The sequence below is a fragment of the Pararge aegeria genome, chromosome 23, assembly GCF_905163445.1.
Source record: "Pararge aegeria chromosome 23, ilParAegt1.1, whole genome shotgun sequence".
NCBI lineage: Eukaryota > Metazoa > Arthropoda > Insecta > Lepidoptera > Nymphalidae > Pararge > Pararge aegeria.
In genome coordinates this window covers 10,124,123-10,150,564 of record NC_053202.1, presented here as the reverse complement: position 1 = coordinate 10,150,564, position 26,442 = coordinate 10,124,123, and the positions used below count along the sequence as shown (strand labels likewise).

General features: G+C 35.5%; 1 protein-coding gene across 3 annotated transcripts in view; it reads right to left on the bottom strand.

The window, feature by feature from the left end:
- Positions 1 to 2,845: 2,845 nt before the first annotated feature.
- LOC120634049 (potassium channel subfamily K member 18) overlaps positions 2,846 to 26,442 on the bottom strand; it is a 65,107-nt gene continuing 41,510 nt past the window's right edge. The window contains exons 1-5 of one of the 3 annotated variants that reach the window (XM_039904441.1): positions 8,750 to 9,005; positions 7,487 to 8,528; positions 6,140 to 7,310; positions 5,499 to 5,701; positions 2,846 to 3,560 (exon numbers count right to left, since the gene is read on the bottom strand). In XM_039904441.1, coding sequence (XP_039760375.1) covers positions 2,883 to 3,560; positions 5,499 to 5,701; positions 6,140 to 7,310; positions 7,487 to 8,527 — 3,093 coding nt within the window. In that variant the 5' untranslated portion in view covers position 8,528; positions 8,750 to 9,005 and the 3' untranslated portion in view covers positions 2,846 to 2,882. Of the gene's footprint in view, positions 3,561 to 5,498; positions 5,702 to 6,139; positions 7,311 to 7,486; positions 8,618 to 8,749; positions 9,006 to 14,443; positions 14,604 to 16,537; positions 16,636 to 26,442 lie in introns of those variants that run through there. The other 2 variants (XM_039904442.1, XM_039904440.1) reach the window with 2 other exon arrangements.

The window sequence follows — 26,442 nt, the reverse complement described above, 5'->3', positions numbered from 1 at the left end:
TGCAAGCTGGTAGTGTCAAGATTCCAAAGTAACCTGGATGTAATGGTTGTATTTCAATAAATTGTTCAAACTTATGCCATAGTATTATCAACGGTATCGTGTTATTAAAGCATATAGTCAGTTTTTTTGCAATGTCTCCCTAGAAAAATAAATCGTTACATTTTATGGTAATAGCTTCATTTTAATTTCGTGAAAGTGCCGCGGGGCATCGGGTCCTAGTAATGTGGTTAATCAATCAATGTTTAATACTCTGTTAAGGCGGCGAGGCACGACGCTGCCACGAATAAAAAGAGCTGATCAAATACAGGTGAAATGTATTTATATGATTAGGCTGCTTACACACTTGTAGCTATACAGCGTTTTTTTAAACGGAAAAAAGGGTATTATAGGTTTGACTGCTTTGTATGACTGTCTGGTTTATTCCATACCTTGACGGACCAAGAAGATGGCCCACCTGCAGGTCTAGCGCAGGCAGGAGACAAAAATTATATCTTCCGATTATATCACCTGACAGGGGTTATAATTAACGTGTCAACCTGCTAAAACACGGGATCATGCAAAAGGAGAAATCTATCCTCATTTTTTAATACACGTATATTATTTAGATAATATTTATATTTTTATCCTTTCCCCGGGTAGATAATTGTCTCGTGCTCATGCTAGCCGTGGTGATGGGATATATCCGTGCTTCGTCTCAGGCCGAACATCCCTTCGCTTCGTTCGTTCGAACTCCTCTTGGCAGAGCCTCATTCCGAGGCATGGGGTGATAGCTTATCAACCGAAAAAAAAACGGGTTAGTTTTAATAGGTTAGCTACCATCTCTGACTGCATCATCACTTTCCTTAGATCCTTATCTTAGATTGCAGTCAAGGGCTAACTTTTAGTGGAATAATAAGAAAATTATTTTTATTTATTTTCTTTATTTTCTTTTAATTATTCATCTACCACTAAGACATTGTAATAGCAGACTTGAGGCCCTGGGATTAACACGTGCGGGAGCTACGGTAATACGCTCGACCCCAACAATAGGAAGATCTTCCTCCGAGCGGGTGATCGTACTCAGGGACCAAGGTACGACCAGTCGTGTTTTTATAAAGTTGTATATATGGTAATTTCGTTAACGCGATGCAGGATCTTTGTGAAGCCATCTAGTTTGGTAATGTGTAGACTTCTACACCCTGTTTATAGACGATGATTTTACACTTACCATCCGGTAAAAAATAAGCTTGATTTATCAATTGTAAGTATGGAAACAATATATATATGGCTGTCAACTGACAATCGCTAATACAATAAATTTTTGCAATTACTCGTTGCACAAACAAACGTGCGTTTCAACCGCTAGTACGCAATCGACCTTAACTAAAAACTGATCCAGACAGTGTCGCTTAAACCCCCGGCAGGATTACAGAAGCCATAATTAAATTCTTCAAAGCTTTTGAGGTGAGCGCTGTTCGTCATTTCCATTAGCCGTAACGTGTTATCTGCTGGCGAAATAATGAAGAGGTGTTTCCATTCAATCGGCGCTGAAAGTAAATTCTGTCTGAAACATGCTTTATTTTTAACCCTTTTCGTTATTTGATTTTATAAACAAAGATATTTGCTAGAGTCTAATATAAAAGTTTTTATTATTCCACTACATGTTAGTCGTTAACTGTAATCTTACCTGGTAAGTAATGATGCAGTCTTATGATAGCGAGCTAACGGGGTAGCGCTGCTCTCTCTCCTTCTCTACTAAAACCTTGCACCTCTCTTGGGCAACCACTACTTCTTTCCCCCGTTGCACATTTCCAACTTTCCCTAAAGCCCCCACAATCTCCTCCTCTTTCATACGGCTGGTGACCTGACCCCCCCACCCCCATACCGGGGCCGTCGCGCTACTTTTGGCGCACCAAGCGATTTCCCCTCTTGCGGACCCTCCCGGGTAGATTTTCTTTCATGTTGTACTTATATTTTTTTATAGGGACCCATACACCCTACCGGCAGCACTCCCAGCAACCTGCATCCCAGCGGTGGGCTACAAACCTATGGATTGGGGTATTTTTTTATAGAGGTGGTCTTATGGTTATATTAAAACTTTACCCTTAATCGGTTTCTACGCGATGTCGTATCGTACCGCCTGAGTAAACATGTATTCAAAACAATATAGCTATCTTTAAGCCATATCTCGAAGCGGTAATAGCAGATAGGAGATAGGTATATTCCGAATTGAAATCCCAGCACCTCTAACTTTTCTAAGTTATGTGCGTTTTAAGTAGTTAAATATCATTTGCTACACAGCAAAACATCATGAGGAAACCTTCATGCCTGAGAGTTCACCATAATTTTCTTGGCTGTGTGGTGGACTACGGCTTTAACCCCTTCTTATTGTGAGAGGAGACCCGTGCGTAATGGGTTGACATGAAGAAATAAATAAATAAACATTCTACGACAATACACACATCGCCATCTAGCCCCAAAGTAAGCGTAGCATGTGTTATGGGTACTAAGATGACTGATGAATATTTTAATGAATAATGTACATCAATACTTATAAGATTCATTTAAACAACCAGACACTGAAAAACATTCATGTTCCTCACACAAACATTTTCCAGTTGCGGCAATCGAACTCACGGCCTTGGACTCAAAAGCAGAGTCGCCCACTACGCCAATCGGCCGTCAAACTATATAAAGATATAATTAAAGTATATAATAACGAAACGAGTAAAACGTAAAAATTTATTTACACACAGCAACAAACATCAATATAAAATCTTGTAAATTTATATAAAAGTCTATAAAATAAATAATAAACTTTATCACTTATAACGTTATTTCTACTAATATAATACACACAAACTATTTACACAACCGACAGTTATTTTAACTGGTTTATTTATTTATCTAGTTTTGTCATCGTCTTCTAAGATCTCTTTGCTTTTACTCTCCTCTACCTCAGCTTTAGGTTTATGGACTGCGGGAACTTCTATAGGAGGTGGTGTCATTGGAACTAAGCTGCCATCTTCCTCAGCCACCTTCAGCCCGATGGTAGCGCCAAGTTTAGCACTAGCTTGCTTGAATGTATCCGACAGTTTAACTTGTACGACATTAATGCACATAGACGTTAGAGCTAAGCCAAAAACGAGGTACAATATTGACGCCATCATAAACATTGGGTGATCAGGGACCATGTCTCCTAAACCAATGGTGGACATTGATATGAAGACGAAGTAGAAGGATTCAAAGAAGTCCCAGGTCTCCCAGAAGTTGTAGCCCACTGCACCGATTATTATGTATACGACTAATATAAATATAGCAACTGATATCGGTAGATTGAACTCGTCGTCTATTTCGAAGACTGATGGCGCCGGAGTTTCCGGTTCGGTTTCATTCTCGAAGTCTCTTGGAAGTGTGCCGGGCTTAGGAGGCAGTGGTGGTGGTACATCGCTCGGTTTTCTCCCCATTGGTGGGGGTTTGTCCCCATCAGGCATTGGTGCTCCCTCTATATCCTCCTCTGTGAATATTTGGGATGGGCGTCGTACTACGTCGTAGAATGTGTTCAGACCTTTCATTACTCCCTGAAATGGAATTTGTTTATTTATTTATATATTTTGTGGAATAAATAATAGGGTGATATTTTTTTACGTTCATGTGAAGGGGAGAACGCTGATGACTATAATACGAGTATATATTAATACTTAGTTTAGACATCAGTGGTCTACAAATGTTGACATTTTTATGGAACAATTGTTTTTTTATTTATAATACTTAAAACTTATTGTTTTCTATGTAAGTTGTCTACTCATAACATTATTATAAACCCCCAAACAAAAGTTGATGATTGTTTTTTTTTATAAGGAAAAAAACAAAAAATATATTATTATAGTTATAATCTACCACTCTTTGTTTTGTATGTAACTAACTGAATAATAGATTATAACATAAATTACAAGACGAAACATACAAAAAAACCGTACTAGAGGCGGCTATTCTATACATTTAGTTTTCCGAATAAAAAGTAACCTGTATTACTCTCGGTCCTTTTAACTAACTTTATGCCAAAAATATAGTTGATTGGTTGCTTAGTTAGGATGTGAAGGAAGGAAAATCAAATGCGATCGTTTGTAAGGATGGATGGATGTAAGGATGTCTGTTACACTTCTACGCCAAAACTACTGTACGGATTATGATATAACTACAGTTATATAATTTACACATCAGAATAACAAATAGGCTAAAGTTTATAAAGACTATGTAAATTGTTTGAAATATAACAATATGTTTTAACAAAGTCGAAAAAAAATCTGGCATTGCGAGCCATCTTGGCGTGCGCTGTATAAATCGTCAGAGTAAGACGATAATAATGTAAAGTGGAATATTACTCTTGCTCATTTGTGAAAAAAGCCGAGACAGTTTATTTCTATCTTTTATGTAGAAGCCACTATAACCAAACCAAAAATATATATTTGCACAATTCAGAGTATTAAAATAATTCATATCAGAATAAATACCTTTATCGCTTCTGACATTAAAAGTAAACGAACTTTGTTTTAAAAACAACTATTAATATTCCATTGGCACCTCTTTAGATACGGAACTCTAGAAATAATAAATAATTGCTCCATATAAATTATCTTTCATAAAATATTCCTTTTTGATCCACTAAAAGTATAAAGGAGTCTTAAAATGTACAGCCATATATTATGGCTCGAAGCGAAATCATTATTCATTTCTCAGTAAAAGGGAACTGCACGCTTTGTTTCATTTATAAAAGGAGTAATCTGAAACATTCCCTGGGAACAAGATAAGGCCAATTTCCTCTAATAACGCAAACAAATATAAAATGTTGAATAAAGTTATGAACACATAAAGAGGTTAAATAATATAGTATTATGTATGTAGTGATATTATCCACACTATTATGAAAACTAAGCTTAATTTCCTATACTCTGCGAAAAGCTGGAGAATCTGTATGGTGTAATTTATAATTTCCTGTTGTTCTTAACATTTATTCATTGTAAAGTCAGCATCTCCTGAGGATGCTCCGGTTTGCTGTGGGATATGAAGTTTTAGCATCCCACTTTTCTCCCAATTTAAGTAAAAAAAAAAACCTCTTAAAATCATTTCGATAACCTAATTAGTGACTAGTCGCGATGGCAATGGGCTGGCTTAAGTGACAATGGGCCGGGCACATAGTTCGGAGAAAGGATGGACGTTGGGGTGCTGGAATGGCAGCCCCGTACTGGTAAGCGCAGCGTTGGTCGACCCCCAACGAGGTGGACAGACGACATTAAGCGCGTCCCAGGTAGCCGTTGGATCCAAGCGGCTCAGAATCGTGGAACTTGGAACTCCCTACAAAAGACCTATGTCCAGCAGTGGACGTCTATCGGTTGATGTGATGATGATGATGATGATGAATTAGTGACTGAAAATATAATCGGTGAGGTTGCAATAACTACTAAACAACAGAAGACAAAGGACGAAGTACGAACTGACAAAGGGTAAAATGGCCTCACCTGTACAGGTACTGTTCGTCTGACACTCCTGCAACTTCGTGTGTAGTAGAACCGACGAATGAATGCCCAGAAGAACTTGATGATCCGGGTGAATAGCTTGCCGAAGTCTGCTAACACAATAAGGAAAAGTGGTATGCCGATGATAGCGTAAACTATCGTGGCCACCCGACCGTATGTTGTTTTAGGAGCTATATGGCCGTAACCTGTAATTGAGTAAATAAATCAATGAAAAGATAAATACTTAAATATCTGTGTGCACAGGAAATATTAATTAAAACAATAGCGCATGTTGAAAATTTATGTATTAGTATTGGTAACATAAAATGTGGAATTTACAGTGAATCCGAAAAACATTACCTTAATATCCCAAAAAGTTTATTGAAAATCAATTATTGTGAACATACATTTTGTTGCAAATGCAAATTCGGTACAGTAAATAAATACAATGGGTATAAAGAATGATCAGAACTTCGACCAACTGGCACGATCCATCAAAACAAACATCAGCAATGAAAGTCTCGTGATCATTGCTTTCTTACAATCAATTAAAAATACTGCCATAATATACAACGAGGAATATAACAGCATAAGATTTTTACGTAATAAGTTCATCTTCCAATTCCATAAAAAAAATATCTTACCAATAGTCGTCACCAATGTCATGCAATAGACAAACGAATTCATGAAATTCCAAGATCTTTGGCCACTGTAAGATGTGACACCAGCCTCATGTGCTGTGTGCAATTGGTCCTCAAATTCGTACAGTTTTTTCCTAGCTAGAGACTTCCAATCCTCCTCTCTGAGATAATGACTTCCACGCCAAAGACTTTCAATAAAATCTCGTTTCACATTTCTTGTGCTACACTTATAAGCATTTTCAAATGATCCTTCTAAAGTTTTGAACATCATTCCACCTAACCCACACATTATGATTAGCAGAAATAAATCGCAAATACATCTATTTCTTAGTGACGTTATCTTCTCATATTCTGCTTTATGTTCTTGTTTAAATTCTTGATAGTTTGCGATAAACTTCCAGCGTGATCGTGTTATACTTTTGTCTTTCATAACCTTTTCTTTCTCTGCTTTTTTATCCGGAATTTTTGTTTCGCTTTCTTTTTCTAAATTTCTATCTGCAATTGATCGTTTTCTAAGCACAGACTTTGGTTCAATATCAGATTTTTGGTAAAATTCTGCTAGCAAAGTTTTATCATTCTCGTTTCTAATTTCTCTTTTGCTTAATTGATTCAGTTTACGGGTTAGTTCAGCCGATCTTTCAAGTAAATCAAATTCGTATTCATTTTCACTTGGTGAAGAAGAATAACAGCTAGATGTATACTCAGATTGACTTGCATCGACGTACCCTGAGCTATGCCTGCTATGCTTTTCATGGTCTCCAATTGTTTTTGATTTGGTCAAACCAGATAAAATTTCTTTATCGCTGATAATCTGTATAGTTTTTGGACATGATATGCCCCTCGTGTGACGCAAATTAACGGGGGTTTTATTAGGAGTTTTCAAAGTTCTACTGTATTGCCTATACTCAGATGGTAGTCGTGGATCATCTTTGGAAATAGATAAACTCCGAGCTCTAGCCTTTTGTAATAATTCTATGATTTCACGACTAGTTTCACTCATTCCCGTTCCTGTTTTCTCAACCCTTGTATTATCAACCCTATGAACTGAATGAGATCGATTTTCTCTTGGTGATTTATTTTTCATAAATCTTCGTGGTGTTGCTGCAACCTTACGCCTAGTTCCATCTTGTTGATATATTTGATCTTCACTCATTTCACTTTCGCTAGTTTTACTCTGGAAATATTATTATGAATAACTTTAATTAGTATATCTTCATTGTATATTAGTGTTATTTTTTTGCAATTATTTAATATTTTTGTATCCATAAACATTTAGGGAGCCAATTGGAAATACAATCCTATTACTAAAAGAATTATTATTATCACAAATAATTTGACATAGAAACTGACCACGACTCTCGACGATGATTTACTTCTAGCTGGTTTAACGGGTGGCACTTTAGTTTGTGTTTCAGCCGACGATTTAGAAACCCCTTGTTTGACCACTGGCTTTGTATCAGATTTTTTACTTGGAGTTCTCACAATTCTTTCTCTTATTTCCACTACAGGTTTTTGATCTTGAGTCAGTTTTCTACTTGGCGTTCGTTCAACTTGTATTACTTTAGTTACAAGCTCTCCGGGTGCAGGTTGAGGTTCTGATTTATACACTGGTTTTGCCTCTTTTTCTGTGATGATGGGTTCCTCTTTCTTAACAATTTTAGCTTGTTTCGGTTTTTCTATTGTTTCTTTACTATTTTCATCTGGATATACTATTTCTTCTAATTTTTTTGCAGGTGCAGGTAAAGTTTGAGGTGGTTCTTTCTTTGTTGGAGAAACTGGAGGAGATAAAGAGTTCCTAGACTCATTTTTATCTGAAGGTTCCATTGTGAGGGAACCTCTTCGATTGAGCCCTCCATCTTTAAGATTTAAGCAATAGTTTGTGCTTAGCAATTTATTTTCAGGATCAATAAAACTTCCTTTTCGTTCCAGATTGCACATTTCTTCTTTATCGGGTAAAGCAAAAGGTGAAATACTTCTGCGTCTTCTTTCAGTAGCTGCTTGTGCTCTAGCTTCTAGGATTTCATCTGTATCTAAGTCATACACAGGGTCCTTAGCATTAGCTTGTTCTTGAACTAAACGTTTCATTTCTTCATATGTATTATCAGCTTCAATTTCTCGTGACGAACGTTGTGGCTCAAAGTCTTCATCTTCAGATGTAGTATCTTCATGTGGAATATTAGATCTGCCCGGTTCAGGGGTTTTTTCACGATTTCTTGTGACCTGGCCTCGATTTTTTGAAATATTTCTCCTTTTTCTAATATTCATTGTCTGCAGTTGCGCGTCTTCCATATCGTCACGTTTATTTTTAATCGGTGGAAGTATTTGATGTACAGATTCTTTTCGTTCGGGAACTTTTATTGTTATAACTATATCGTTTTCGTTGTCACTCATCCTGGAAATATAAAAAAAAAACTCGTTTAAACAATATTCTATCACAATAAGAACTTCACAGTCCAATAACACAAATTAAATAGACAATAGTCCACATCACACATCATAGTATCACAGTTAGATTCATATTTGGCAATACAATGAGAAACACTTGCCAATAAAATTTGGTGTTGACATGTAAGGCTGAAAACAAAATATATACAGAGAATAAAATGCACTCACCATCAAAAATTGTTTCTTGATCGCACCGGGATCAACGTTGATCTATTAAAAGAATCTATTTTTGACTCTCCGTGGCACAAAACGTAAACAAACATTGAAAATGGAGAGATAACATATGTTTTAAGTCTTAACTTTATGTTTAAACACTCTATATGACATTTTAAGGATGCTAGCTAAGGAACAAGGAGAGTATTCTAACGTGTATATTGAAAGCGAGTTTTCTTAAAGCGTTTAGAATGTGTGGCGACCAGGCCGAAGTGCGCGAGACTGGGCAAAGTTCCAAAATCAAAACAACTACAGCTACGTTTTACGAGTATGTACGGGTGGTTAAAAATATGAACTGCAATGACCAGTTACTCGTGACCTATGTTAAGAAAACTATATAATCGATTTTCTCTCTTTACAGAGCTCTTTGATTTCAATCTGCTGATTACTTACATTTGGATTTATAAAATGTTGAGTTAAGTTCCCAACCACATCATTGTGTTAATAATTGTTCTTTTTTGATTGAATCTCACTTGGTCTCCAGAGATTTATTTAATGTGATGCTCAAACAGTTGGCATTCATCATAATCCGCTGATCGCACTGATGGGCAAGGCCTTTTCTCTCATAGAAAAGAGTGTTATAGAGTTTAAACTCACCACTCTGCTCAAATGTGTGTTTCAGGGCTTACACAAGTAAGTGATAAAAACCAGAACCGATGGCTTAACTTGGTGCAGTGGTGAGTACTGCGGAATCATAGGTAGAAGCTCCTGAGTTCAATTCCGAGCAGGAGAGATTGAGAATTTCTAAATTTCGTTCAACGAAACTGATATCGCGGACAAAGACGCGATGGAATGCTAGTTAAAAATAAACCCACAACATTATTTTGTTTAAAATGTTGGTTTCGTCCACATATTGGCATGGAGCTTTATGAAAGATAAACTTAATATACCTGTGGATGGCTTATACGCGCCGGGCTTTCAATGCCATACGTGTTCAATCTAACAACGACTTTAAAATGCTGTTGAGGCTGCTCGCCTTTGAAATGCTGTAGCGCCTCTAAAATGTTCGCAGTCGCAGCAACAAATGACTTTTTTGCCATAATGCGTAACAAAGCAGCCTCTCTCCTACAGCGTTTACGTACCAGCGACATTCTTAAGGTATTTGCTGCCAGATTCGACTGCCCTATACTGTGCCACTGTGTGAGAGTAGCAATCTGGCGAATGTAATATTGTTTATTTTTATTATTAATTAATATTAATACTAACTTAGTGGTTAAGGAAAAATTGTTCCCAATATACTAATAATCTATGGATGGAAACGTCTTAAATAAATGATTATTAAAGGCATTTATTTTGAAATAACACAGACAGATTGGATTGGATTTTAATAGGTAAAGATAATGTGCCCATTTCGTGCCTTCTGTCATTACTTATCGTTCTTAATGGACCCTATCTAGCTCTTTTAACGTAAAATATCTTTAGATAGCTACGAGTTATAATAAATTTTAAAGCAAAATGAAAACCTTTACAATTCTTCAAAGCAAACGCTCCGTCTAATGTATCTGAACCCAACCTGCAGAGAGCATTAAAGGATTGTGTCCTCCATACCTAATACCGGTGTGTACATTTTAAAACAAAGAAGAAATAAAATTACCTACAACATTCCCTTTGAGAGCTTTATGCGAGTGCAGGGGAAAGAAAGCAAAAAATTCACTGAACATTCGCTAGGCGCCTGGTAAATTAAATAAACACTTTCAGCTTCATTATAAAACATATTTCCTGCCAGTATTATTAATGCAAATTACCGTTTAAACGCTCGCATTTAAAATTGCTCTTCGTATTATTACAGGCGCTTTAAAACTTTTTAATACTTTTCAAAAGAGAATAATATGCTTCCAACTGCTTTTTCGTATGAAATGACTTACTTATTTTTTTTTTTCAAACCTGCCTAGTCAAAATGGCTTGAATTTCAACCACATTTAACTAAAAGAATTATTATTTTCATATTATAAAAAATTGTGCCTGCTAGTATTTTTAATTCAAAGTGTTGCGAGTACAATTAGCCTTCATTTTTTTTCAGGCGTGACGTTACTCTGTAATATTTTACCTGCTTATCCTTATTCCAAGACCTTGCTGCTAAATTTTATTAAAATCCGTTAAGTTATTGTTAAATTTTTAAACTCTTATCAAACCTCCGCAGCTACCGCTAGTGACCCATAACGTTAAACATCAAGGCTTACTGGAAGGGCACATACTCTACACATCTGCTGTAACTTTCGAGGAGTTGGTAGTCCACAGGCAGTCTTTGTTGAATTAGATTATAGACACGATTTTATTTTTTACTAAGCGCTGATAGCCTAGTGGTTAACACTTCGGTCTCATTCTCGGGGGTCCCGAGTTCTATTCTTTTCGAAGTTTTTTGCTTTTTTTAATTTAAACACTTAAATATCACTTTAACGGTGAAGAAAAACATCGTGAGGAAACCTGCATCCTACTCATTCTAATATGACACTAATGCCCTGTGGTGGGCTGATACAGTGAGATTCGGATAACTACATTCACATATCTAATCAAATTAATTGCACACCTGGATAAATGTAGTAATGACGCCCTGGGCGTAGCTATATATTATGTTTGACCTCCTATTAAAACAATACCAATTATTTTGTTTGAACATTCCAATTAATATAAATTTATTGTTTTTTTTTAATTAGTTAACCCTTGTTATTTGTTTAATTTTGTAACCTGCTATATAAAATTGAATAGGTACACCTAATCGATGTTTGGCGTGACAAAATATAGTTATGCCGTATGACCGTTTCACCAACTCTTAGGTGATAACTGGTGGTGAATTATAATAATTTATAATTTATATACCACGACAACGCATACATAGCCATCTAGCCCCAAAGTAAGCGTAGCTTGTGTCATGGGTACTGAATATTTTTATGAATAATATACATAAATACTTATAATATACATATAAACACCATGACACTGAAAAACATTTATGCTCATCACACAAACATTTTCCAGTTGTGGGAATCGAACCCACGGCCTTTGCCATTCTGAAAGCAGGGTCGCGGCAAACTGCGCCAATCGGCCGACCATACCATACAGGTATGGTATGGTACAAGTGTGGTTAGCCCGCTACTATCTTAGACTGCATCATCAATTACCACCAGGTGAGATTGCAGTCAAGGGCTAACTTGTAGAGGAATAAAAAAAAATAGGAAATGCCTAAATAAATAACGAATGATCTAAGATTCATTCACCAACAGTTATCACCCAAGAGTTGGTGAAATGTTTTTACTATAGATACCGCCTAAATCATTAGGCATTCGATTTAGGCCTAGGTTTAGTAAAATAGGGCATTAATGTCATCATTATTAAAATATTAAAAGAGGTTTTTTTAAAAGAGGTCACTGGTTGACTATACCTGCCTTTCCATTTAACCGCAGCAACAGAAGGTGTTATACCTAAGTTTGATGATTATAATCAATATTTCATAACCTGAGCTACGGCACGAAATGTATCTTCAATATTATTTTAAAATATCACCTTTACGGGGACAAAAAATAGCCTACGGGCGAACATTTTAAATTAAGTCCGCCCAAACCAGAGACAAAGTTTTGATCTATTGTTTGTTTTCAATTACGTGATTCGAAGCGTGATAAGATTTGAAAACAAAGGCTGTTACTGAACGTCGAAACAATGTTGATTTACGAGTAAGTTGATTGTAGACTGCAGTTAAAACCGCAATTCTTGGCAAATCGTATTACTTGAGCGTATTTGCATTTAATTAACGTTGCAGATATAATCAGCGATCTCTGGCAAAATCTGTGTGTAATCTTATAAGTAATTATTAAATTTCGAAAAAAATTACGAACGACAAATTCTTTCTATAAGTTTTTCAGCTGACATTAGTAGTTGAGAGTTTTGTGGCAGAGCTGGTCCGTCACGCCATGCTTATCTCTTTTTTTTTTAATTAACGATAGGCCAGCGCTTGCCGACAATCATGAATGAATGAATGAATGAATATACTTTTATTGCACACCACAAAAAGTACATAGAACAAAAAGAAAAGTATAAAAAAACAACGTATACAATTAGGCGTTGTAAATCATGCCCGTTGGAAAGCGATGACGAGGTCTAGGTTGGAGCACGCGTGCCTATAAAAAGCCTATTCACTCTTAAGAAGGCACTCAAGTTATACGTGGTAGGAAACAGTTGCTAGGAGGGCGTTCCACATACTAGCAGTACGTATCACGGTATCAGAAACGTGGATAAAAAACGATTCGTGCATGTTGATGGAATATCGACCTGGAATGTCTCGCTGTTCTGCCGCGGAGAAGCATGGCTTGGTTGCCGGTGTAATTCCAGGCACATTGAATAGGCTTAACGCCTACGCTTGAGGTTATTGGACACAGCGCGGGACTTTATTACGTATTCCTTGCATAGTTTTGACGGCCGAGTGGCGCAGTGGGCAGAGACCCTGCTTTCCAAGTCCAACGCCGTGGTTTCGATTCCCACAACTGGAGAGTGTTTGTGTAATGAACATGAATGTTTTTCAGTGTCTGGGTGTTTATCTGTATATTATAAGTATTTATGCGTATTATATTCATAAAAAAATATTCATCAGCTATCTCAGTACCCATAACACAAGCTACGCTTACTTTGGGGCTAGATGGCGATGTGTGTATTGTCGTAGTATATTGAATTTATTTATTCAAAAAAAAAAAAAAAAAATAGTGTTGTTGTTAAGTATGCTATGTCCGTTGTTTCTTTATTACCTTGTGTAATGGAACTCTCGCGATGAACTTAGCCCAATGGGTTTCGCATCGCGAACTTTACAGACATATGTGCGTTTCAAGCTAGATTTTGTGCGTGAAGATCGGTAAAGATACCTGCTTGCCTCAGAATTCTCCACACTGCTCTCCAAGGCGTGTGGTATCTTTCAATCCGCACCTAGCCAGGGTGTTGGACTATGACCTATACCCTTCTCATTCTGAGAGAAGACCCAAGCCCTCTGGTGTTCCAGTAACGGATTGATGATTATGAATGCAACTAAAATAATATAAATAAATATACTACGACAACACACATATCGCCATCTAGCCCCAAAGTAAGCGAAGCTTGTGTTATGGGTACTAAGATGACATGAATATTTTTTATGAATAATATATATAAATACTAATAATACAAACAAACACTCAGACACTAATGACATTCACATTCATCACAAAAACATTTTCCAGTTGTGGGAATCGAGCCCACAACCTTGGCTCAGAAAGCAGGGTTGCTGGCTACTTTTAGGTACCTCTATGCCAAAAATCAAGTTTATTCATTGATTAGTTCCACCACAAATACACTTTCGCATTAATCAAAGATAGAATAAGGGTTTATGTTAAATCAATTTATTGTCATGTTTAACATAGTACGATTGGCGCAGTGGGCAGAGACACTGCTTTCCAAGTCCAACGCCGTGGTTTCGATTCCCACAACTGGAAAATGTTTGTGTGATGAACATGAATGTTTTTCAGTGTCTGGGTGTTTATATGTATATTATAAGTATTTATGAATGTTATTCATAAAAATATTCATCAGTCATCTTAGTACCCATAACACAAGCTACGCTTACTTTGGGGTTATGTGGCAATGTGTGTATCGTCGCGGTATATTTATTAATTATTATTTATTATTACCTACCTATAGTAGTGTAAATGGTGCCAGCATAAAACATGGCGTTCCAAAAGGACCACGTTTTCTTCTTCGTGTCATTGTTGTTGACGTGTTTCAAGTACTCCATGAAGCTCTGCTCGTACTCAGCCAGGTCGTTCTCTATGAACTCCAGGATATCTGGACTGTCCTGGAACATAACAGATCAGGTAAGAATATACAATCGTAATTTTCATTACAGTGGCTATAGTTCTACAGAGGCTAGGCAAAAATCTGGAAATACTTAAAACTATTAAAAAGCGGAACTTTATTTATTTATTTTATAAGATGACTAGCTGTTGCCCGCGACTTCGTCTGCGTTTGATTTTGTTTTTTGATTTCATGCATGAAATTTAAATAAAATAAAAATAAATAAATAAATATACTTCGACAATAAACACAACACATCGCCACCTAGCCCCAAAGTAAGCGTAGCTTGTGTTATGGGTACTAAGATGACTGATATCTTTATGAATAATATATTAAATAAATAATTAGAATATGCATATAAACACCCAGACACTGGCAAACATTCATGCTCATCACACAAACATTTTCCAGTTGTGGGAATCGAACCCACGGCCTTCGGCTCAGAAAGCAAGGTCGCTGCAAACTGCGCCAATCGGCCGTCGAATTTAGTTGTAAGTCTAAAAAATTTTTAGTATTCTGTATCCGTCCGCTGAGGAGTTCTGTCCTGCAACCACATTCAGATCTACACAAAGTTTGGGCAAGTTTTGACACATATTAACTCTATAGTACAAAAATAATTATATAAATCGGTTATAATTTGTCGGAGTTATGGTGTAAAATCGTCAAACACTTTCATCCCCTCTCCCAAAGAAACCGAGCTTAATGTCGGGATAAAAGTATCCTATATTACTTCTAACACTTCCAAAAATATGTGTACAAAGTTTCATGAGTTTCATTAAGTAGTTTTTGCGTGAAAGCGTAACAAACAAACTTACATTGACATTTGTAATATTAGTAGGGATAAATCAGACTCACTAAAATATAACAAAACTCTCTGTACAATAAATATGGTGTGTGGTGACGGCAGATGAGATCCAGTTGACACCACCTCCTCTTTTCCCGCGGGTGTTATACGAGCCCAGCGTAATCTGTGATCATAATACCATCTACTGCGATCACCAAACCGACTGCCCAGCGTGGTGATTATGGGAAAACCTCCAGGAGGAGCCATTTAGTCCAGCAGTGAACTGGACGAACTGAGTATTTTGGTCATATGAAGAAACAATGCGCTATCACCGCTTCCCAGGGTAGAAGATCGACATCGCTTTCGGGGGACCGAGTCCGAATCCCAGCTCGCACCTCTAACTTGTCTAAGTTATGTGCGTTTTAAGTAATTAAAATATCACTTGCTGCAACGGTGCAGGAAAGTATCTTGAGGAAATTGCATGTCTGGGAGTGTTTGATAGTGTTCTCTAAAGTGTGTGGAGTGTACCAATCTGCACTGGGCCAGCGTAATGGACTACGGCCTTAACCCCTTCTCATTGTAGGAGGATATCACAGAGATATGCTCTGTAGTGGGCCGGTAGTGGGGTTATGTGCTAATGATATAGAGTAATGTACATTGCAGAGGCCACATTTCAACATACATACGTATTTATTTATTTATTTCATTAGATATATTAACGATACACTGTATTATCATTGATCATTTTACATTATAGTTTATTGTCCCAGTACAGTTATCACTTACGTACTTAGTTAGAAAAACTAGTAAGAATTAAAGAATTAATATTATTACAAATGAAAATAATGATTCAAATTAAAATAAAAAAAAAATGGAAAAATATTACTCTTTTGACTAAGTTTAATTTCGCCTTAAAGCTAATTAAAGTGTCATGAAAAATGTCAATGTCAGGGTTTTTTTCAGGGTATAGAAGCATACGTAGCGACAACCATGAGATCAGTTGTTCATATATTAGGTCAAGTGGGTTACGTAAAAAGTTTATTACCTAGATTATATTAAAACAATAATTATATACACACACATATACACTTTTTTTGGTTTTTTTATATGTAGCTAAAGTAAACTATAATCTTTAGGGGTTTTTTAATTACCTCTAAAGAGCTGTGATTCGTCAGCGCACTCTGTATTCGGGACGCGACCTCTCTTCTCACATCAGTCAGGTTCTTGTCATACTGCTCCTCATAAGGACCTGGAAACGAAATAGCATATAGCATAATCTATATATATAAAAATGAATTGCTGTTCGTTAAAAAAAAAAAAAAAAAAAAAAAATATACTACGACAATACACACATCGCCACCTAGCCCCAAAGTAAGCGTAGCTTGTGTTATGGGTACTAAGATAGCTGTTGAATATTTTTATGAATATAATACATAAATACTTATAATATACATATAAACACCCAGACACTGAAAAACATTCATGCTCATCACACAAACATTTTCCAGTTGTGGGAATCGAACCCACGGCCTTGGATTCAGAAAGCAGGGTCGCTGCAAACTGCGCCAATCGGCCGTCAGTTCGTTAGTCTCACTAAAACTCGAGAACGGCTCGACCGATTTAGCTAATTTGGGTCTTGAAATAATCGTGAAAGTCCAGGGAAGTTTTAAACGGTGAGAAAAGTACTAATATATATTATTTAGTACGTATGTTCGTCACTTAGGTCCTCTTAAGCAGTTGGACTGTTTTTATGAAATTTATTTTGTGGAAACATACAGTAGGCACTGTTACTGTAATAAAATAAATAAATAAATAAAAACTGAAATCCAAAGGTGCTATAAAAGTTTGACGTGGGCATATTATACACATCGCCTTAATTTATATAATATGCCCACGTCAAACTTTTATAGAATATCGCCCTATTTGCGTTGGCCCAAACAAATTTAGCGGCAACATTGTTAAAAGGTTGAGTGTGCTTACACGGACAACTACATCCGGGAACCGGATATCCGGGAAACATTCGAATGTTGCCAGGCTAAAATAGACTGTCTAAATTTTCACCGAATTACACCCACTATACAACGTTGAGCTCGACGTCGAATCTTATTAATTTAACAACTAGCTGGTGCCTTCGACTTCGCATTTCTTAGATATCACCATTATCAATCCAACACCGGCCCACTAAGGGGCACTGAAAAGGGGTAAGGCTGTAGTACACCAAGTGCAGATTGGTAAACTTCACACCCCTTTGAGAACATTATGAAGATGTTCTAGGTATGCACGTTTCCTCGTGATGTTTTCTTCGCCGTTAAAGCAAGTGACTTATTTTTTTTTTTAAGTTAGAAGTGTCGGGGTTCAGTCCCTCCGAAGGAGACGACTAAGCTCGAAACACTAGACTATCACCACTTATGTAACATTGTAATTTCAAATTCTTTTGGCAATACTTTTATACTGTATAGCCTAAAATAAACTATTTAAAACTAAATAAAATTAAAATTATAAATTGTATAAATTATTTATTGCAAAAAAAAAAAAAAAACTATCACCACACACGCAAATAATTATTTTTGTTTCTTTATTATATGTACTTAAATATTTCTATTTCTATTTTTATTTTCTATTCTCTAAATGAAAAAGGGTAATGAAGATTTTTGCTTGTCTAGCTAGTCCAGCATTTTGTTTTTATTTTAAAATCGCATTCACTAATATTTTTTCTAAAAACTTTCATAAAACACGAAATAATTATTCTTAAATGAGATTTTTAAATAAATCAAAATGGAGATAGGTAAGCTCGGCTCCATACAAAAATCTTCATTACCCTTTCTGATTACTAAATTAGTTTATAATTAACTCGGGCAGCCATTTTTAATGTATACTTAATAAATAAATAATAAATAAATAAATAAATAAATATACTACGACAATACACACATGCCACCTTTTTTTTTTTTTTTTTTATAAAAACTAAAAATTACCTAGCCCCAAAGTAAGCGTAGCTTGTGTTATGGGTACTAAGATGACTGATGAATATTTTTTTTGCATAATATACATAAATACTTATAATATACAGATAAACACCCAGACACTGAAAAACATTCATGCTCATCACCGAACATTTTCCAGTAGTGGGAATCGAACTCACGGCCTTGGACTCAGAAAACAGGGTCGCTGCCGATTGGCGCAGAATCGGCCGTCAAATTATATCAATAATACTTAGTCATCTCGCCGTTAAATTATACAGTCGCTCAAACATGTGACTTCAAGTATGCAACCTCTTTGATAATGCATTTTTTATATCCAAATAAATTGGTAATACCAAAATACCGACTTGCACAGACTTTAAAATCGCCTTACGCAATGAGCTGCCAAATATATAATAAAATTGAAATAAATGTAAAAAAACTACCCTTGAAAACCTTTAAAAGGAAAGTGTTGCTATGGTTGTGTGACAGATCATTGTATACCATGTTATCATGAATGAGTTCCTGCTTAAGTTTGCATGTGTGCATGACCTCAATTTTCTGACATGTTCCTTAATTAAATTTAATTTGAATTGCATTTATTTGACATTAAAACTTAGAATTGTGATTAAATAACTAATACAATGATCTAATATGACACTTTAAATCTAAGAATATTATTTTATATAATTGATAACAAATAAGATACGACTTAATGTCGAAATTTTGCATGTTGATGTATTAACAAGGAAATTTTGTATTGAATTGGAACTTTATATCCTAAACACCAATAATTAACCCATATTTAGCAAATAAATATTTCATTTCATATCATTTTACCCACTAGGTACGATTACTGTTTTTTTAGGTAGGTAAGTACGTTTGCTTATATTGCTGGCTTCAAGTAAAGGTTGACTATCCTTTTAGTACCATTCAATACAAATCAATCTAAGAAAGTAAATAAAATATGGCCGGTTCAGTTACGTAACATCCATTACATCACACATTACAAATATTTATATTGGAAATGGGTAATGAATGCAATGTATATGTGTGATGATAAACATAACAGTTTCCACGTAATGGAAGCATTAAGTAACGAAGCAAAAAAGTCTAAAAATTGCCTAGTTGTGCAATTTTTATTATTTTGATCTATTTTCGGCGTTGTATTAAAATTATAAGCAATGAAAATAGAGTACCGAGAGGTGGAACTTTTTAATGGAAACTTCCTCCTCTTTGGTGATCTTTTTTTATTTGTTTTTAGGTAGTTTATGAGGTTTCAATAAAACAAAAAACTAAATTTATCTTAACTAAATTTATATTTGTTAATATATATATATATTTTTTTCTATTTTTTATGTTCTAATATAAACTTTCGATGCATTTCTTTAGACTAAAAGGAATGAGCAATCTCTCATATTCTTAGGAGCGTGAAGTTCAAAAACTTGCAAATTTTTAACACGATTTTTTGATTGATTCAGAAAAATACGTTGAAAACCATGTTATATTACAGAAACCACCAGTTATCCACAGTAGGAAACCTAATATATAAAGTGAGAGTTGGGAACTGTGTTTTACTTTCCTACATATTTCATTATGATAGTCGTAACAAAGTTTTGAACGGCAATAAAAAACTGCCGCTTGAAATTAATAATATTATTATTTAAAGCTCTAAAAATTAAAAACTTTTTATTATTTCAGCAATGATAATGAATGTTCGGGAGCTATGGTGACATGCTCGACCGTAAGCGGGTGATCGTGCTCGGGGACCGAGGACTTTGGAAGTTGTATATATTGTCATTTGTGGCGAACACTTCGTCAGCGCGATGCAGGATCTTGATGGCGCCATCTAGTTAGGTAATGTGCCGACCGCCACAACGAACAAGTTGTCAGCTTTAAAGCATAAAACGGTTGCATAGCTGATTGAGAAATAAAACCCTACTATATCTCAAATGAACACAATTTTCTTACAATAATCTATTTTTCTTAGTTATAAGTAGCAGATAAAGTAGAAGACTCCGCTGATGGTTAGAAAAACCATCGCCTTTAAACAAACGTTACTTTGCAGGACATACAAGGAATACGTCCTTCAAAATGACGCTGTATGTATCAATCAGAGGTGAAAGTGTTAGGCTTCGTGTGCCTTAATATCGGCAATCCTTTAGACCGGAACACCGCTTGCCGACAGAAACAAGAATTGTGGAAGTACTTCCCCGGATGAGATCTTCACAGCAAGCTTTACTATCTTTTTACCGTTTTATTCACAGACTTCCTTTTTGGAAATAATAGAGTTCTACTGCGGATTTCGGCCGTAATTAGTTACCACCCTACCAGCAAAGACTTGCCTTGTTCTGCACGATGTCACTATAAACAATTTAGGGGTACAGGTTTAATATAACTGCCTATATCTCTGACAATTAGCCCGCTTCCATCTTAAACTGAATCACCACTGATTGAGATTGCAATCAACTGCTAACTTGTAGTGGAATAATAAAAAAAATCTAAGCGAAATTTCAGAATGATTAATAAAGTGACGCAAAAGAATTTCTTAAGCTTCCATTCTCAATGCAAGCTGTTGTATTAAATAAGATATTGTTATTCATCTTAAAAACAGAACAGGTACGTTTCCATTGTCTCGTAAACATCAAAATGTGTTTGATATATTATACTTAGGGAGCGTTCTTTTAAGTTTTAAGAAAGATGCACGTCAAATACAATATTGACACTTGTAAATGAAAACCCAAAATAATAATTCAGAGGCTGTAAAGCTTTTTTTGAATAATTTCAATATAGTTAATTTCTGATGAGACGTATTATTAATGATAATTAAATTATTATTTTCTTGTAAAAATCACAGAAAATTCATAACTCTCATAATAAACGGTGATAAACTCCTCCTAATCTAAACTATTCCCGTTACTTTGCTTTAGTAGGTCGACATGATGACGGCCTCCCTAGCGCAACGGTGAGCGAGAATGTTAGTGGCTTCCACGTGGCCATGATTATTCACCACTCTACCGACAAAGACGTGCCGCTAAGCGATTCAGTGTGTAGAAACCGTTAAGGGATATGACTACCATACTTTCTAACAGGTAAGCCCGCTACCATCTTGGACTGCATCACTTACACGGGTGAGTTTCCAGTCAAAGGCTAACTTGTAGCGAACTAAATAAAACATTTCATGCCTAGCTAGTCAGGGGCTATAATATCTAGCTGTGTAGTAACATAAGTATATGATTTCGATGGCAATATTTGAACATTGGAGTAAAATGGATGTTTAAAGCTCAAGTTTGCCTACGATTCTCTGGACCAGGCTTTTAACAGAATATTTGTAAATCTAAAATCAGGAGTACAAGATTTGCGACTCTAATGCGAGTGACATTAGGTCAATTTTACTTTGACGATACAGAGTTTAATACTCGAAAACGACTCATCGATTGCTAGCGAACTAATCTTGCACTAGGTAAGGCTATAGGTTACGTATACGCGAACAGACTAAAACGTAGACTTAGAATATGAACTCCGCGGGCTATGAGCTGTATATCGTCTGCTTTTACGCTATATTAATTTTATACATCTTTTATTTTCGTCTACGATATCCCCATTGTAATAAATAAATAAATATACTACTACAATACACACATCGCCATCTAGCCCCAAAATAAGCGTAGCTTGTGTTATGGGTACTAAGATAGCTGATGAATATTTTTTTTATGAATATAATACACACAAATACTTATAATATACACATAAACACCCAGACACTGAAAAACATTGATGTTAATCACACAAACATTTTTCAGTTGTGGGAATCGAACCCACGATCTTGGACTCAGAAAGCAGGGTCGCTGCCCACTGCGCCACTTGGCCGTCTAAATACTTAAAGCTTTAAATTACACAGTACTGCATTAAAAAAAATAGAATCGGAAAGGAATGCAATGGAAACAGTGAAATCGCCACCATCCGTCTCACGTCACCGTTATATTTCCTCTGAAAAATCCCCGCAAAGCCGCGCGAGAGGGGTTTTAAAGCTCTCCTTCGGCAGATAATAAATGAAACACATTTTACTTGCCGCACCTTGCGTACTTGATGAACGCTACTGGGAATTTATACACTATTGAATAATATAGGATCGATATATTGAATGAATGAATGAAGGAATACACTTTTATTACTTTTATTGTACACCACAGAGAAAATTTACAGAGATAAAAATACAACAGCACAATAAGGTAGAACGTACAATTTGGCGGCCTTATCGCCAAATAGCGATCTCTTCCAGGCAATCAAAGGCATACAAGAATATGCTATACGAAATTAGAGGGTGGTACAACAAACGTTAGTGAAATATTAGGATTTTAAACTAAATTAACATAAAATAAACGTATAACATATTAAACATAATATATTAAAGATATTTACAAAAATATAATATATATTCCATACATATATACCATCATATTGGTGTGTTTATATTATACTGAATAATATTGGATCGATTATAAACATTGTGGATATAGGCAACTGACTACTGAAAGTAGGTGTATTTGCGAAAGTAGATTCATTTCCTTTTTTTTTACTTTTTAATTTTGAGTTCAAATTTTTTTAAGTGAAAATTCTTTAACCACGTTGAGCAATTTTTGGTAGGAGAAAACCTCGACCTCGACATGCACGTGTCGTATTGCGTCGGATAGGCGACATGCATTATAGCGCATTGAGTACATATATGTATATATCTATATACACTTATACATTGTATGTACTCGAGTGTACCATAAGCATGTTTTAATTATGAAAATTAAGCTTAATTTGCTATACTCCGCGAAAAGCAGGAGAATCTGTATGGTGTAATTTATAATTTCTTCAATCCTTAGGTATACTCCACACCAAACAGATCTTCGGAAATGTACCCTCTACGCACGTTTCCATCCTAAACCGGAGCATCCTCAGGAGATGAGGATTGACTTTACAATGAACAATTGTTAAGTCAAATATTCATCACAAAATGACAAATTACATTTTTACATAGCGTTAACATCTCGCACAATATGGGTATCAAATAAAAGGTCTTGACTAGTGAAATAATGTACACGATACTGAAAGTCGGGGTTTTTTTAGATTCCCTACTTAATATTTCTTATAAGTGTGTTCTATTCCCCGGGGAAAGGAAAAAAAAATATCTTCTCCCACAGCTTAATCAACTTTCCGCGCGATAATAAACGGGGGTAAATATCCCGATTCCCTGTTGCCGTGCTTTGGAATCGGTAATTTTATCCCTTGTCAGAAGACATAATCGAGAGATATAATTTTCGTCTCCTACCTATAGGAGTTTTCGCTAGCCTTACTGTTATTGTAGCTCTTATGTATGTAGGTACTCTAAATTCCAGCAATAAAATCTAAATACTATGTTATCTAAGTAAATACATCCAACGTAGGTGTACACCTAAGTTTAACGGCTCAAGTTGGCTCAGCTACATCCTCTAGCCGGATACGAAGCCTGCATAACACACACACAAATACGGGCTACCTACTAGAGAATATTAACACAGTGTAACAATAACAGTTAATGAGTCCGAGTGTGTATTTATTCCGTTTTAGCCAATATAGAACCTTAAACACCTCTTGCATAGATTCATTGGTTTAAACACAGTCATTTTATGAATCTTTTGCGTATTGCCTGTTTAATATTAACATTGACAATACAAATTGTCCATGTCAATAGTAAAGTTCAAAAATGTGATTTTCCTACTAATACTAAAGCGAATGTAAATCGTAAGTAATTTAAATTGTGCTTCCAAACAAAACACTGCCGTCCCGTATTTAGCTTTGTTTAAACTGAAACGTCAACTGCCTTCCATTTATAACTTTACTAACTACAAGTATAAGAATAAATAAACAGTTGTTAAAAAAATGGGAGCATTTTTTGAACCCGTATCTTTCTGGCAATTGCATTCTGAGTACAGTCAATTTAAGTCAATGTCAGGCAATTATTTTTTAAATGTATATTAATATAACTGATAATTCTTTCAAATTTAGGTAAAGTAAAATGATGTCCTCCAAAATTTTTATTATTTTTCCTTGTGTAGGTAAAAACTGTTTCTCTTCCAAAATATTTGACTTAACGATAAGCCAGACTGAACATACTGTTGGTGTTAGACTGTGGCCCTCCCTTACAACCATGCTACAACAGAAGCATAGATGTAAAATCTAATTAACATGTTAGCACAAACACGCTTCGCGTCAACACAATAACCTACGGATTATGTTTATGTAAGCAAATACTTATGATTTTTACATCAAACTGCGTCACCATTGAGAAAAACGCACGACTTTACACCCCTTTTAGTTAGCCAGTGACTGCAGTCTCACTTTGTGATGATATAATCTAAGTAACTAATAATGGTAGCGAGCTAATCTTTAATGGGTCATTATCATTATTAATTAGCCAACTACAAAGCACGGGTCTACTCTCACAATGAGGAGGGTCTAGGGCTCTAGGCCGTAGTCCACCATGCTGGCCAAATGCGGATTGGTAGATGTCACACGTATTATGAAAATTAAGCTTATATTATTTATCTACGGAGTCATAAGCTTATATATTTGCTCTGTATATATATTTATATTTATATAAATATGTATATATATGTATATATATATATATTTATGCATATATATTTATATTGTATGTATTTATTTCTATATTATTTGTATTTGTATTAGCTATTTGTGTATTATTGTTGATGTAGTTTATGTTATGACATACTTTTAAAATTGCACTTTCCCGTTTCCATAATCATTTTCTTCTTTCATTAAGGGTTGTCTGGAGGAGATCGCTTAAAGCGATAAGACCGCCTTTGCGCATTTTTATTTTTCTAGTATTTATGTTTTCAATATATGTTATCTTTATCCCTTAATTGTGTGCAATAAAGAATTTATCTATCTATCTATCTATCTTAATTTGCTATAGTCCGCGAAAAGCAGGAGAATCTGTATTCTATCCAATATCTATCCAATAGATGACACATGCCTTGAAGAACACGATGGAGAAGGCATGCAGATATTTCCTCCATGGGTAGGTTAAAACTGTTTCTCTTCTGTCTTACCAATTAATAACAGGCGTTTGAAATTTGTATATTTGACTTTAGATTAACCAAAGTGAACTTACTGTTTATGTTAGTCTGTGCCATACCTTATAAGCATGCTAGAACATAAGCATTAATGTAAAATATAATTAACATGTTAGCACAAACGTCGCGTCGACACGTGGGTACCTACGGATTAGGTATATATAAGCAAATACTTAAGATTTTCACACCACCCTTCGTCACCAGTGAGAAGAACGACCGCGTACCTCTGTTTTTTTTAAATTCGTCTTTTAGTTAACCCTTGACTCCAATCTCTCCTTGTGCTAAGTGCTAATACAGTCTAAGATTGCCTAAGTAATTATATTCCGAACAAACTTAGCGTTAAACGTTAAAGAATTGTGATGTAAAGGACACTTTTCTACCTAATAAAGATGTTAACTTACCCTCTATTTTTCTTTCACGAGTCTATACATACCTGTATGAGACACCCTTAGTAAGATATTTACACGCTCGTAATTGTCGACTCGTTTTTGAATATCCAAACACAATAATGTTAAAGTGATATGGACGGATGGATGTTTCAATTCGTAGAAGTATATTCTGTACTGATTTTAACCCTAAGAAAGTTTTACTTGGTGACAATGAAATGGGGTTAAAAATATGACGGTAATTTTTATCATCTCAACCGAAGCATGTCCGCTGTTTGACATATGTTATGTTATTTTAAAGTTTTCCACGTCCTTCAAATGTATGCCTCCTTATATCAAACATGTCGCTGTGACACATTATTAACCCCCGACACAAAAACGACGGGCGGTGTGGGTGTGTCTGTCCATGTGTGTGTGTGTGCATGTGTGTGTATGTCTGCGGTATCAGGTTTATCGGTCCTCCGAGCTTTTACCAACTGTAACTTTGGTTCCTCTAAGGACCTCTTCATTTATGATTTCACATGAAGCACACACTATACTTGGAATTCTCTAAATCACCTGTTGTGTAATTATAAGCTTTCTT